The sequence below is a fragment of the Symphodus melops genome (assembly GCF_947650265.1).
Source record: "Symphodus melops genome assembly, chromosome: 4".
NCBI lineage: Eukaryota > Metazoa > Chordata > Actinopteri > Labriformes > Labridae > Symphodus > Symphodus melops.
Window position 1 is genome coordinate 24,759,461 of NC_136694.1, and position 13,954 is coordinate 24,773,414.

At 37.6% G+C, this 13,954-nt stretch overlaps 1 protein-coding gene across 1 annotated transcript; it reads left to right on the plus strand.

Annotated features, from left to right (window-relative positions):
• The first annotated feature begins 98 nt into the window (after positions 1-98).
• Positions 99-13,845, plus strand: rab22a (RAB22A, member RAS oncogene family). Its single transcript, XM_079341341.1, has 7 exons — positions 99-425; positions 1,457-1,536; positions 3,430-3,511; positions 7,771-7,842; positions 8,613-8,719; positions 9,293-9,402; positions 10,188-13,845. The coding sequence occupies exons 1-7, from the start codon at positions 390-392 to the stop codon at positions 10,283-10,285; spliced, it is 585 nt and encodes a 194-aa protein (XP_079197467.1). The 5' UTR covers positions 99-389; the 3' UTR covers positions 10,286-13,845.
• Positions 13,846-13,954: the final 109 nt, after the last annotated feature.

Below are 13,954 nucleotides of genomic sequence, written 5' to 3' on the forward strand. Positions count from 1 at the left end.
CCTATGGAGGCGGGGGGGGGGGGGACTTCTTCTTTGTGTATCTCAAAAAAAAAAAAAAAAAAAAAAAGAGCCGGAAAAGTCACGTGACCGCACGGCAGTTAGTTCAAGATGGAGACTGACCGAGTTGGCTGAGTGTCTTCACTGTTAGCTAGCTTAGCTGTTTACAAAATATGGAAATAACAGCGGACTACCACACGTTTTAAACACCGACAGTGAGATTTATAACCGAGCCTGAAATGTGCATTTTTTTGGCAGCTTTCGGGACGCGATGAGGTGAAGTGATCTGTAAACAAAGACCACCTGAAGAATATTTAACATAAGAGGCAGAGGAGAAATCTGTCAATGCTCTTCATCATAAACTCATTTTAAGAGAGAGAGAGGAGATCGAGATGGCTCTGAGAGAGCTGAAGGTTTGTCTCCTGGGGGTAAGTATGATTTTTATTTGAATCTGCGTATTTGTAGTTCCTACTGAACACATTTGTAGTTTTGTACCTGTGTTTGCATCAAATGAGCCACACTGCTCCTTGCTCATTTTTCTTCGTGTCTTTTTAATATTCTGTGACCCTTTATCCATGAATTTGTGCCGTATATGTTTGTCTTTTCACATGTTAAGTCTGTAATAGGAGGAATAATATTCACACATCTCTAAACAGTATTAAAAACAGCATTTAATCTACATTAAATGCATTTTAACATTATAGCATCTCCTTTACCCCCATAATCTATCAGTAAGTAAAAGGAAAAGAAAAAACCATGCCAAGCATTTCCTGGTTTCACAGCTTGCTGCTTATTTATATGCATGTGTGCTCAAATCGAGATGTATGAAGACGTGAGCTTCAGGTCAGTGGAGTCAATGACAGCACACTGTACAAATATCTACCTTCAAATATTTCACAGACTATACAATAACTGCTTATAAAAGATATATATATATAGGTTACAGACTGCAAATCCAATAAATCTAAAGGTGTATGACTGCCTTGAAACTAAATATTTAAAGTTGTACTTACAACTGTTTATATTTTCCCTATGTTTACCTGGCAAAAGTAATAGATTTTCTTTTTTCCTTTGCGGGGGGGGGGGGGGGGGGTTAACCAGATATATTAGTTAGTTATTAATATGTTCATTAGTTACGTAAATCCCTGATACATCTTATAATTTCCCCACCATTATCTTATTCATAAATTCCAGTTGAAACATCCTCTGTGCATCTTTTTTTTAATATCGTACACAAAAACAACAGTGCAGCAACCATGTAGACTTAACTGCGTCTTCCCTGTTTCACTATCACAAAGTTGCAGACCAACACGGGAAGCAGGAAGGAAGAAGCTGCCATGAAAAAGCCATAAAGTCTGGGCATTTTGCCAGAGAGTGTGTTTTTATTAGTTGTGATTACACTTCTAGTAACAGCTTATGACTGTGTTTAGTAAGCATCTTCTTTATTTTGTCTGCGCAGGACACTGGTGTTGGAAAATCCAGCATTGTTTGGAGATTTGTGGAGGACAGTTTTGACCCAAACATCAACCCAACAATCGGGTGAGTTCAGGTTCCTGCTCGCTCCCACGCTACAAGTCATGTTACTTCTCTGTTTCAGTGGTGTGTGTGTGTGTTTAGTTTTGTGGGACATCATCTTGAAGTAATTTCGGTCCTTAAAAACATGTAATAACGTGTCATTCCAAAAAAGTGGAACGATTAAAAAACGTGATTTAGCAACTATTTTGATATTCAACTGGTTGCCTGTAAAACAGTTCTATTAATATTCTAAAATGTTTCTGCTTCTATCTTATTCATTGTGAGGAGAGGCTTTTTGTCTTCTCCTTATATGAGACTGCAGGTGTTCTGCTTGCAGACTAAGAAAAGCAGTTTAATTCACGTTGGGCTTTAATATTGCCATAGCCCTTTTTTAATTCTGAGCTGCCATTTTATCATCCAAACAAAGTTAATGGATTCATTGGAATATCAGGCAAATCATTCAAAATTATTAGCTGTAATTTTGATTCTGAAAGACCGAGGGTTTTAGTGGATGCAGATCAACTTAAAGAAGCAAGTTTATTTATGTCGCACATTTCAGCAAGACATCAAAAGCATCTTGACAAAAGGAAACACTAAACGAAAATGTAAAAATCACCAAGAAAAACCATTAAGATCAGAGAGAGGATTACATATGTTAATAATAAATAAATAAATACAGAAATATAACGTGAAGAGAAAATAAGGTATTTTGAAGAATTGTGTTAGGTCTGTCAATGATGGTGAACTTTCAGCTCTGCTCACACACAAGAATCTGTTGCTCTCAAGTCACTGACCACCGAGTCTTACTGTCCCACCAGACACAAACTCACCTGCTGGTCTAACCTGATCCTAAAGGATCCTGTTGAACAATCTCCCTCAGAACGTCTTCCTGAGGATTTACATTCACAGTTTGTTCAGTGGATCACAGGACATTAAGTCGTGTTTTACATCTTTAGGAACATACTACCAGTAAAACACTAAATTTTGTTAAATAAATGAATATTGATCAAAAGATTGGACAGTGTTTGCTGCTTCTTTAATGCCTAATAACTAACAGATACATGTAGCAGCTGGAAAGAGGCCGGATCGATTTAGGGATTAAATTACAAACAGACTCTGCATAACATCAACAAACAGTTATTTGTGAAGTAACCACTAAATATTGGCAGACATATTGTTATTGAATTTATAATCAAAAGCTTGTTTGAGAACCAAAGCAAAATGTTTTTATATCAAAAATAAACTATTTGCTGAACTGTAATTATTACAAGTCATAGAGAAGGTTTTTCATTTGGAACTGTGTTGTTTACAAAAGCTGGTACACATTTTAAGATGTCACAAACCAGATGAGGATCTAAAAGAAGACGTGACTGTCTCACACAAACAAGGAATTTGATTTTGGTAAACTGTGTCATCTATTTACAAAAGAATAACATCAGAAAATAAACAGTATCTACTGTTAAAAACCGAGTGTGTGGACCAGCAATATCTACAAACTAAGACAATAGTGATGTGATGAAAAGTGCAATTCATGCTGAAATGAACATAATAAGTCTGGACATTGGTCCGGTGGCTGGAGAGGTGCCAGTTCACCTCCTGAGCATTTCAGAGGTGCCCTTGAGCAAAGCACATAAACCTCTTACCAGCCCAGGAGTGCTCCCCCTTTCTGGACTTCTCTCCATTAGTGCATGTCCATTGGATCCTGTTTGTGCATGTGTGTGTATTTCATGTGTATGTAGCATGCTCCACAACTGAATGTAAACAATTTCCCCTCGCAGGATGAATAAAGTATTTCTTCTTCTTTTTTTAAAGTATTTACAGTAAGACAGGGTGCACTGTGCACACATTGTTTGATAATCTAATATTTCCCTTGTCTTTTTAAAAATAATTAAAAAGGTCATTTGTCTTCTTCACCAGTGCTTCCTTCATGACCAAGACGGTGCAGTACCAGAATGAGCTGCACAAGTTCCTGATCTGGGACACAGCAGGACAGGAGCGGGTGAGTAATATTCACTGAGGTTTTGGCATCCTTCACATTGTTTTTTTTTTTTTTTTTCAATAGACTGGTGAAGGATTGTGAATCTGAGTGTTTTAAGTCTAACAGTCTAACCACAGAGTAATGATACTGCAATCAATCGGTTTGACTCGGCCAATGTGAAAATCTACTGAGTCTTTCCATGTGGTGTTAAAGCAAGCGAGAAAGTTACCCCCTGCACCATGTGCTCGCACCACTCCCTGAATCTGCCTCAAGGAGAGTGAAAGGTGCAGTTCCTTCTTATTTCTGATAGGGGGCAACATTTACCTTTCTATTGGTGGAGTTATGCCCAATTTTAATGCTCTTGTAACAAAAGTCCCCAATTTTTTCCATCATTCAAAATAGACGTATACTCATGATTTACACTCTTTTGATTGGTGCCCTGCATCCTCCTTCCATTGCACTTTTTCTTCCTCATTGCATTCATATATTAAAAGATACAGATGAAGAAGTGCCATTGCTTTTCTATTCTTCTAAAAAAAAAGTTGCATGTATGTCTGTTAGCTGTTGTTTTTGTAACTACTTTATTACATTTATGTAAAAAAATCCCATTGAGTTTTTGAATCTCTTTCACACAAAGAGCCATTTCCAAGACTGCAGCGTAAAAAGTTCCAAAGCAAGCAACCGACTGTAACAAGCAGACATGATATCAGACAATGAATCAGCTGCATTCAGCAACAACACATGTGCATGTTACTCTCATTTAACCATCAACTATCATATGCCCCTTTTTATATGTAACCTGATAACGTAACGTGATATTTTTGGGTTTTAAGTCAAATTTTTAGTTTTAAAGCCCTTTCCAACAGAATCAACACCAGACATTTGTAGCGTAAGGAACTACTTTCTCTCATGACTCACTCCCGCTCATCCACATTTCCCTGCAGAGACTCTTCCCTTTTTCTAAGCTTGCCCTTCTCCTTTTCTCCTGCACAATCCCCGACTGTTGTTACGCCTGATCCCTGCTGCTGTCCTCTCCAGGGACTGAGATAAGATGCTGTTGGCCTTTTATCTTCCTCTTCCCTCCAGAGGCCAAAGCCTTCTTTTAGACCCTTGAGGGACATATCAATGCAGCCCTCGTTTAAGATAAGACCAAAGGATGAAACCCGAGCTTTCTCACTACCACCGTGTCTTATGACTGACATTGCTACTCCACGTCAGATTGTGCTCTTTTTTCCCTTTCTATTGTAGTTCCTGTGGACTGTATTCCTTGTCAATTTTTTTCTCTGCAACTATGCCTTTTTTTCTGTCATTGCTGCTGTGCGTGCTTTTTCATTTTCTCCACCTTTTCTTTGCCACTTTTTCTCACTACCATGTGTCCGCCCAGCCTCCAAAGAGGTTCCATTCTCAATGGGCAAAAATAGCAGCATTCCTCAGGTAGGTTTAGCGCAGTGGTATTTTGAAGCCTTTCCGTGCTTGTTTCTCTAACTTCTGCACAGTGTTGGCCGATCAAAAGCTGTTGATTTGAGACAGGGCAAAACAAAGCCAGCCAAGGCACATGCAAGGGGAGGCCTGGGCAGAAAGGAAGCTCCGTGATTTCTACAATTCGTATCTCAAGACCAGATGAGGCCTTGTGAGTACATGTAAGCCCAGCTGTCAACAGCCCATCGAGCCCTTCCTCTCCGGCTGTTATTTGACATAGAAAATAGGCAAGAAGAACCATCAGCCTACAAGAACTGGAGGCTTTCTTTCATTATGCACCCTTGTAGTCTTTTTGCTTGTGGTTTCGGTAATTAATCAGCACTTACAGGGCTTCACTGGGGCTGTCTTCTGGGCTGCTGTGTGGTCAGACGTCTGGTCTCGCTGTGATTACTCTTTGGGGTTAAGGCAGAGAGAGACCACACAGGACTGTTGGTGGTGCACAACCAGCAGTGATGCAGACAACCTCTGCCAATGCTGGATTCCCGTTGGTGGACTTGAGGCCAGTAACAACTATAATTATGTGGAATGTGTGCTTTCCTGAGGTAACACTGTCACTCCAAGATGGATAGTTTATTCCATCTTATTGTAAAGGAAAATAGGATTGGCGGGAAGGCCCAGGTCATTCCAAGTGAAGGTCGTTTTCAGTCACGGTTGTTTCTTTTTAAATAAATACCATTACTTAGTTCTTGACACATTCAAAATTAGTGTTAAAAATCCCCAGAAAAGTTAATATATTACAGGAAGGCCTAAGAAGAGGTTAGGAGTTTAAGAGTTTAATTTTTTGGATGATGCTGTTGCAAATTCAAAACCCTGCTGAGGCTGTAATAACTGTGTTGAGATCATGGTCTTGCAGTAACCGTAGAAAAAACAGTGATTAAATTTCATGGATTTAATGACCAACATATCTGAGTTTGTCTAACCAGGATGGACGGGGATGAAATTGTAACGTGTTGTATCCTTTCTTATCGAGAAGTCGACGGCGTTCAGACCTTGGCTCTCCGTCTGTTGACATGATTACTCCGTGACTATACAGCCGACTTCGCTCTGAACTTCAAGACAGCGTGCTGACATGAACATGAAAACATGCTGACTGACAGTTTATAACTTTAACTTGGCACTAAGTACAGCTGAGGCTTTTAGCCATGCTTTGCAGGTGGATTATAACGATGTGATTGTAATTAAGGCTGTCAGCATATGTGTTAATTACGGTTTAATAAGGTTTCAAATTAATGCATTGCTATTTTTTTTAATCGATTTGATTGCATGCTATTTTGTTCCTTTGGGTAAGTCGTCACCGTGATGGGAAATAAACGATCCTGCTGTGCCTTTAATGTCTCATTTGAGCAAACCTTCCAGGAAAGCTCAGTTGATGAGTAGAAATTAAAATCCAACTCGTCACATTAAACGCATCACTTTTTTTCACCTCCCTCTTTAGCTGTTTTCATGAAGTGTTTGATGTTGAATAAGTTCCTTTCTCTGTGGTGAAGTTGTTTTTTTAACTACCAATCTACTAAAAGTTCCTTATTTTATTTCAAAAATAAATACAAGTTTGTTTTTTTTAAATGGGAGTTACAGTCTCCTCAAGTACAACATTTCAAAATAAAAGCAAAAGCTGTTTTAAATGCTAAATAATGGAATTCAAACATGCAATGAAAATTGCAATTAATCTTGATTGAACTATTGAAATTCAGCGGTAGTAGTTTGACAGCTGATGTTCTCAAAATGTACCTGTATCACTTTGAAGGAATACAAATGTGTGTACTATGTTTAAGGAAGCTTTGATCTGTGAATTAGTTTATTTGACATTTAACTCAAAAACATTTCAAATGATCCTCAAGGTGGAGTAAAAGTGAAGAGTGCTTGAGTGCTGGTGAGTGTCGAGCTCTGGGCAGATTCATTTATGTATTCTGATTCTTTGCAATCCATTCACTAGATGTTAAAGTCTGGATCAAAAAGAGAAAATGATTTCCCTCTATAAAGTAAAGCAGCTGGCACTGGTCCACACACTCGGTTTTTAAATAGAACCAGTGCAGGCTATGTGCTGAAGCCATGTTTTAGCAAGCATTGGAAATAATTTAACCAGGAAAATACCAAAACGTGGCAACAGGAGGCACCGCGAGCCTCCCAGGCAGCTTCATGTAGAGTTTCACATGTTGTTGTGATTATGCTGCGCTTTGTGATCTATTGAGTTAAGATCAACCGTCTTCTATAAATACCAAAACCTTAACTTTGGACACATTCTGCTCATCTTTCTCTTGATATATAACACATGTGTGAGGTCTGTGTGTGGAAAGTCTCAAACCTGTTGGGCCTTTACTTTAGTAAAACAATATTTGGGTGTGTTATCTTACTTTTTGTGTTTGTCACTGTCAGCACTATTAAAGCAGTCTGATAAAACTTGCGGTTATGTAATCACCACGGCCTGGGAATATGTAATGGATTGGATAAATAAAGCCCCAACATTGTGTCTAAATCTGTGTTTGTAGTGTGGAAATGATTGAGGGTGCATTATAATGCAACTATAAAATGCCAAGAACATCAACAGTCTCCTGGAACTGATCTGGTTAGTTCTCCTTCTGTTATGTATGCTTTTACAAGGTTTCAAGCCCATACGAAGACAGAGTCAGTCGAACATACTAAAGATTTATTCAATAAATCATTTGAACTGGAGTTCCTTGAGATGTGGATCTGGTTTGCTTTTCTCTACCTGTGTTTTTGGATCCAGCACCCAATGAGGGATGTGCATGTCTTTTTTTTGATTGTGTCTTTCTAATCAGTGCTTTCCTTCTGTCTTTTCACAGTTTCGTGCTCTGGCACCGATGTACTACAGAGGTTCAGCTGCGGCCATCATTGTTTATGACATCACAAAAGAGGTATTATTTACTTTTTAATCCTCACACGAGTAATCCACTTAGTACTTACTGTATAGTTTCTTTGTTTTGTACATATCTTTCTTTCATTTTGAATGAATATGTATTTTGGATTTTCAAGTAACTCCTCTTAATTTGAAAAATACAGTCATTTTCTTCTTTTATCATTCTAATGTCTACGGTAACTATGAAGCTACAAACAGTTAGCTTATCTTTAGCATAAACCACTTAACTGGAACAGGTTAAAATAGCTGGCTTTGCACTTTCTAAAAGTAATGAAAATTCTCCTCAAGCTCACTCTTTCTCAAATCTTGTTTGTCTAATGAGTATAAAAATGGAAGAGAATTTAAAAACATACCTCCATACCAGTCTCCAGAGATTAAAAATAAAGGTTTTTACAAATCAGTTTCTTCAATGAATTTAAAATCATTGTGTTGCGTGTTCATTACTGAGGTCTTAAGGTATAAAGATTTAGTAACGACCAAAGACGGGCTTACCATTGCCAAACCAATTATCTGTCCTCATGCTAAGTTAAGCATAAAGATGGCAGATTTGAACTTCATATTGTCAATAAAGAAATAAACAATACCTGTCTTATCTTCTAATATGTGACGGTTGTCCTGGCATGAAAACTTTTATGGGAGAAGCTACTGACTTTGAAAAAAAAAAAAAGAAGCACATTTTTTTGACAATTGAGGTTTCGAGCCAACACGCTCACCCTCAGACTACGGAAAAGTTATTGCCTTTAACGTTTTCACCTGTGCAATCCTCAGGAATCCTTCCAAACACTGAAGAACTGGGTGAAAGAGCTGCGACAGCACGGCCCTCCCAATATTGTGGTCGCCATCGCTGGCAACAAATGTGACCTTTTAGACGCCAGGTAAGCCCGAAATTTATGAAGAAGCAGAGCGGGATTTTCTGGCACAACGTCAACAGTATATTTGTTCCCTTTTTTTACAGCCTCAGAGTGATGGCAGAGTTTCACATGTCTGGTTTGAGGAAACAGATTTCGTGAGGCAATGTTGTGACCTTTTAACATGGAATGATATTGAATGTTTGGCTTATATGTTCCACCGCAGGGAGGATTATTGGCTCCCATACTGTTTAATTCTCTGTGTAAACAGGTTGTTGTGAATTATAAGATGATTAGAGTCTCACCTCTTTTGGCCTTGATAGTCAGCTTAATCGCTTTGGAGATGCTGGAGATGGGTACAGCAAACCATGTTTAGAAGAAACGACCCATTAATCTTCTGTATTTGAGAAGTCGAAGATATTATTACCTGTTCAAATCAAAAGTTACAGACTTGTGTAAAAAAGGCTTTTGTTTATAAGATTGTCCATGAAATTGGTCAATCTTCCATGTAATAGCCATGGAAGTACATTTGATTATTGTCCTCTGATGCGTGAAATTGGAGATTTAGTTTTTATTCTAACACATCTCTGCTGTTTACAGGGAAGTGCCAGAGAAAGATGCCAAGGACTATGCTGACTCAATTCATGCCATCTTCGTAGAAACCAGCGCCAAGAACGCCATTAACATCAACGAGGTGTTTATAGAGATAAGTAAGTGTGTTTTCATTTCCCTGCTCGTCCTCAGGTTCCCTTTGAGCCGTGACTAATAAACCATTGTGCTGCTTTAAGATAATTATCTCGTCTGCGATGTTGTTTGAAAGCAGGTAGAGAATGTTTTGACCAGATTTGTGATTTATTTCAACAGGGTTATTGTTTACTGGGACTGTATCAGATGTTTGGCAATAGACAGCTTGTTCAGAATAAGCTACAGATAAGGTCATGGTGAAAGAAAAGGAGAGTCCACTTTATTGGAAACACTTTACAATTAAGACACGATTTTGTATTTTTATTATTTATTATTATTTATATATTAATAAAACTTTGACATTTGGAAGAAACCTTTTAAATTCAAGATCATAAGAAGACAAAGCATTTTAAATTATGTATTAATACATTTTTTATGCTAGCGCAGCCGTCTTACCTCTGATCACAGAATATTTCCTTATACGTGGGGAGTTTCTCTATGTTACTGCTGCATTGTTGGACAATAGTATACAACAAGCACACTGCAACATAAAAATTTATGATGACTTTTCTGAGCAAACTCACTTTTGTTTTTCTACTGTGAAAACTTGCGCTAATGAAAACCGGGCCACAGCTACAAGATCACTGCCAATTATTTTCTGTGAAGTGCGAACACAAATATGAATTAATTAAAAAAAAAGATAAAGATATATAGATAATCAAAGTATGAACATTTGTATTTAAATAAAGGGTGTCATAATGATAAGCTTCATGCTTTACATCTTTTTGTTTGTGTGTGTGTCTCCTCACAGGTAAGCGCATCCCTGTTGCAGAAGCAGCAGGAGGAACATCAGGAAAGGCTTTCAAACTGGGACGTCAGGCCTCAGAATCTCGCAGGACGTGCTGCTGATGCTGATGCTGGTGACAACCCCCCCCCCCTCTCCATTGTGCGTTCCCCTTGTGTCCACATCCTGCTCCAACTTACTGGCACCACAAACCAACAAACACACCACACAACCCACCTTCAGTGATACCCGGGTGACGCATTAGCAGACTGATAGCTGAGCAAAATCATTTTTACAGCACTTGAAAACACAGCAATTGTTACATTTCTTGTAGGAGAAGTACTTCAAGGACACTGATCAATGAGAGAAAAACATGCATTTATACCTTTTTATGTATAAATGCCACCCAATATATATATATATATATATATATATATATATGTATAAATATATATTACTGGCTTCTGTAATGGACACTGACCTCTGTTTGATGTGTCATAGCCCTTTGCTGACCAGAGATCTTTAAAGAAGTCAGAAGTTGTTTGTACTTGTAAATTTGTACAAATCTACAATCTTTCAAACCAAATCATGGAATGAAGATTTTTCAATTTCATGAAATGAATTTTCTTTTATGTAAGTTATTTACTTTTGTCAACTGTGTGAAGCAACCATCTATACAGTTCATAAGCAAAATCACATGTTTATTATGAGGTTTTATTAAAACAGGATATCGTTATAAATCATTACCATTAGTTGGGCTGTTTTAAAGGTTATTTCAAGAGATCTCGCTGATTGTTCACATTAGATTGAAGTGTAAGTCTGTGTCAGTGTGGTCACATGGTGGAACTGTAAGAATGAAAGGTATTTAGGACCCTGTTAGCTTACATAGAGGGAATAGTTGGAAATTTGGGAAAGTATGCTGGCTCCCATTTTGTTGCACATGAGATGAGAAAATCAACACTACCTTCATATTTAAATGTTAAATATGAAGCAGTAGCCTGAAGCCGATTAGCATAGCTTAAAATAAAGACTGGAAACAGGAAAGCAAAGGAAAAGGGATGAAATCTGTCCAAAGGTTAAGAAATCTGCCTTAAAGCCAAATGAAAACATATGAATTAACACATCATATCTGTTGCTATAGCACCCTTTAACCAAACTAACTAATAAGGCATTCCTTTGGCCAATGACTTCTTGCTTTGGAACCACAGCCAATGAAGATATTAGAAAGTTAATGGTCCCAGCCAATAAATTCACAACACATAACCCTTTCAAATTTGTGAATGCCTTTTGTTTATTTTATTAATGGATTTATCAAACAAAGCAGAGCAAAGAGTTTCTCCCAGTTTCCTGTCTTTATGCAAAGAAAAGCCAATATGTGGACACCATTTGCATATAGCCAACAAGCACGTAAAGGAATTCTATTTTTCTACTTATCACTTCTCCACCTCTAAAAGAAAATATAAAAATGATTTTACCTTGAAAAAAAACAACAATTCCTTTTAATTGTGAACCTTGTAGTTCTTCTGGCTTTGGCTTTTTTGGGGATATTCTGATGGTCAATTTCCCCTGAGAAAGCCAACAACTTATTGTGAAATATTTTCTGTACAGTCCAGACCTCCTGATGATGCAGCTTTAATCAGGGCAGGGAGTGCTGACTTTATGACAGTTTTGAAATGTATTATTACATGATAACAGTCCACATGTGCGCCACGTTTCCTCCTGTTATTACTGAAAAGCTATTAACTGATTACTGAATACGAAGTTCCCCATGTTACATGCAGCTTACTACCGTTTTTCTCACAATATTACTTGAGCTTTATTTCTCTCTCGTGGTTTTTGGAGAGCCTGTCTGTCCTCTATACTTTGCTGCAGCTTTAAAACATTTAACAGGCCAGGCTAATGTTTATGAGGTCTTGCCAAATTTTTTAATTGTCCCATAAACATTTTTTTAGGTTGCCCGTTCCTTCCCTCAATCAGCTTGCACATGTTATGTTGTTTTACTACCTTGCCTGCGATGGAAACAGTAAGATCTTGAAAACTTGACATGGTTTAGAGGAAAATCAGATTTAAGAGCTTAAATCTCCCCTTTGCATAATGTTTAAGGTGGAGATTTAGATGTGGCTCTGTGTCGATGTGCTGACCCCTTAATGAACCTCCTTTCTGCTCTGAATTACTGTATGTGCTTTGTTCCAAACCTCTGCTTTGTAATTTCTTTTCTCCAAGCTTCTTTTAACTCATTCCTTTAAATTCCAGGCACTTATTGTAAGTCCGGCTTTTAGAGAAATGTGGTGCACTTTACAGCGGCGTTCACAGGGCCCTATCATCCCCTTAAAAAACAGGACGACGTTTTCTCTTCTGAAATCCTTAAGCTATGTTCAAGTAGAGTAATTTCCCTCTAATATTGGCCTAATTAAACTTCAGTAGAAGTTCAATCACAAGATCTCCATGGACATAATAATTTTGTGTAATCTCATGCTCCTCTGTGTCCCCTGAGAGTCCCTTTTAGCCCAAAAACCTCTTTACAAAGTTGCCAAATAACACAGATGTGGCTTCAAGTCGACTACATATCCACATTTATGTATTTGGATTTTGCACTGGCAGTGCAAGCCACTTATTTGCCTTTAAGTATCTTAAAAGAATCTGTTATTGAGCATTCCTTTGCTGAGCAGTGCTGCTTTCTACTTCATCAGGAGTGCAATACTTTTTGTTACGTCAAATGGAACCTAAGCCCAGAAGAGTGTAGCAGAGAGGTAACACTCGTACAAAAATGTGACCGCCTTTCCTCAGTCTCAAATGCTTGATAATGCCGGTATTACATTGACCTTTTTTTCTGTTGCACACAGTTTATCATTGGAGTGTTATAGAGCAACTCAAATGCCTTAAAAATAGGGATATTCTTGTTGAAAATGTTTTTGATTTATTAATTTACTCTTCTGCACTATGTCATAATTTTAATCTGTCTAGTATTTAATATATGGGCTAGTAATTCTATTCAAAAGGGAAGCACTCTGGTACTTTGAAAGGAGCACTTTGTAACCATTGGCCTTTATTACTAACTCTCACTTTGTCTGCAGTCTGTTATTATCTCTGTGAAATCACTTGATGAAACATACTTAGAAAGGTGTCGGACTCCTTAATATGCCCTGACGTTATTTTAGGCTTTGACGGTTTGCCCGGCTCTTATTGCTATGAAGGACATGGTGCCAAATGATGTCAAATCTGTTTTACTACACCACACGTAATCAAGCTTTTTTTATTGACGATGTATGGTTATGATGACAGTTCAGATCACATCAGAATAAATGAAGTTTAAAAATGTCCCTTTTAACTGGAAACAGGAGGGAAACCAACAGTATGGACATTTTGCATTGAAAAATACCATTAGTCTTGGGCTGGCCCCGGGACAATCATCTGTATTATGTTTATTTTTCAGTGTAAATAAATACCATCATTTGCACACATTTCCATGAATATATTCTATTACAAGCCAGTTGTGTGACCTAAACAGACTTGTACACATTTTGCAGTAATTCCATCAGCGTTGTAGTTACCATATTTAGCTTTTTACTATGTTTCATATTGATTGTAACAAATTGCTTGAAAATAAATGTTTGCAGTGTATTCCAAAATGTGTAAAAAGATATTGTCAATTGGTTTCCTAATAAAAAATTGACAAAAAATATAATTTGCCCCTCATGTAATGTATGTCAGAGTGAAAGTCCTATATATTCAGTTTGATTAACGAAGCTTAAAAGGCAGAACATTAAAAATCATGGCAATATTAATATCATTTC

What these genes read in the sequence shown, in the direction of transcription:
- rab22a (XM_079341341.1), top strand. Translation starts at nt 390, where the DNA reads ATGGCTCTGAGAGAGCTGAAGGTTTGTCTCCTGGGG. An exon ending in TGAAGGTTTGTCTCCTGGGG is followed by an intron (nt 426 to 1,456) that starts GTAAGTATGATT and finishes TTGTCTGCGCAG; the next exon opens with GACACTGGTGTTGGAAAATC. An exon ending in TTTATGACATCACAAAAGAG is followed by an intron (nt 7,843 to 8,612) that starts GTATTATTTACT and finishes TGCAATCCTCAG; the next exon opens with GAATCCTTCCAAACACTGAA.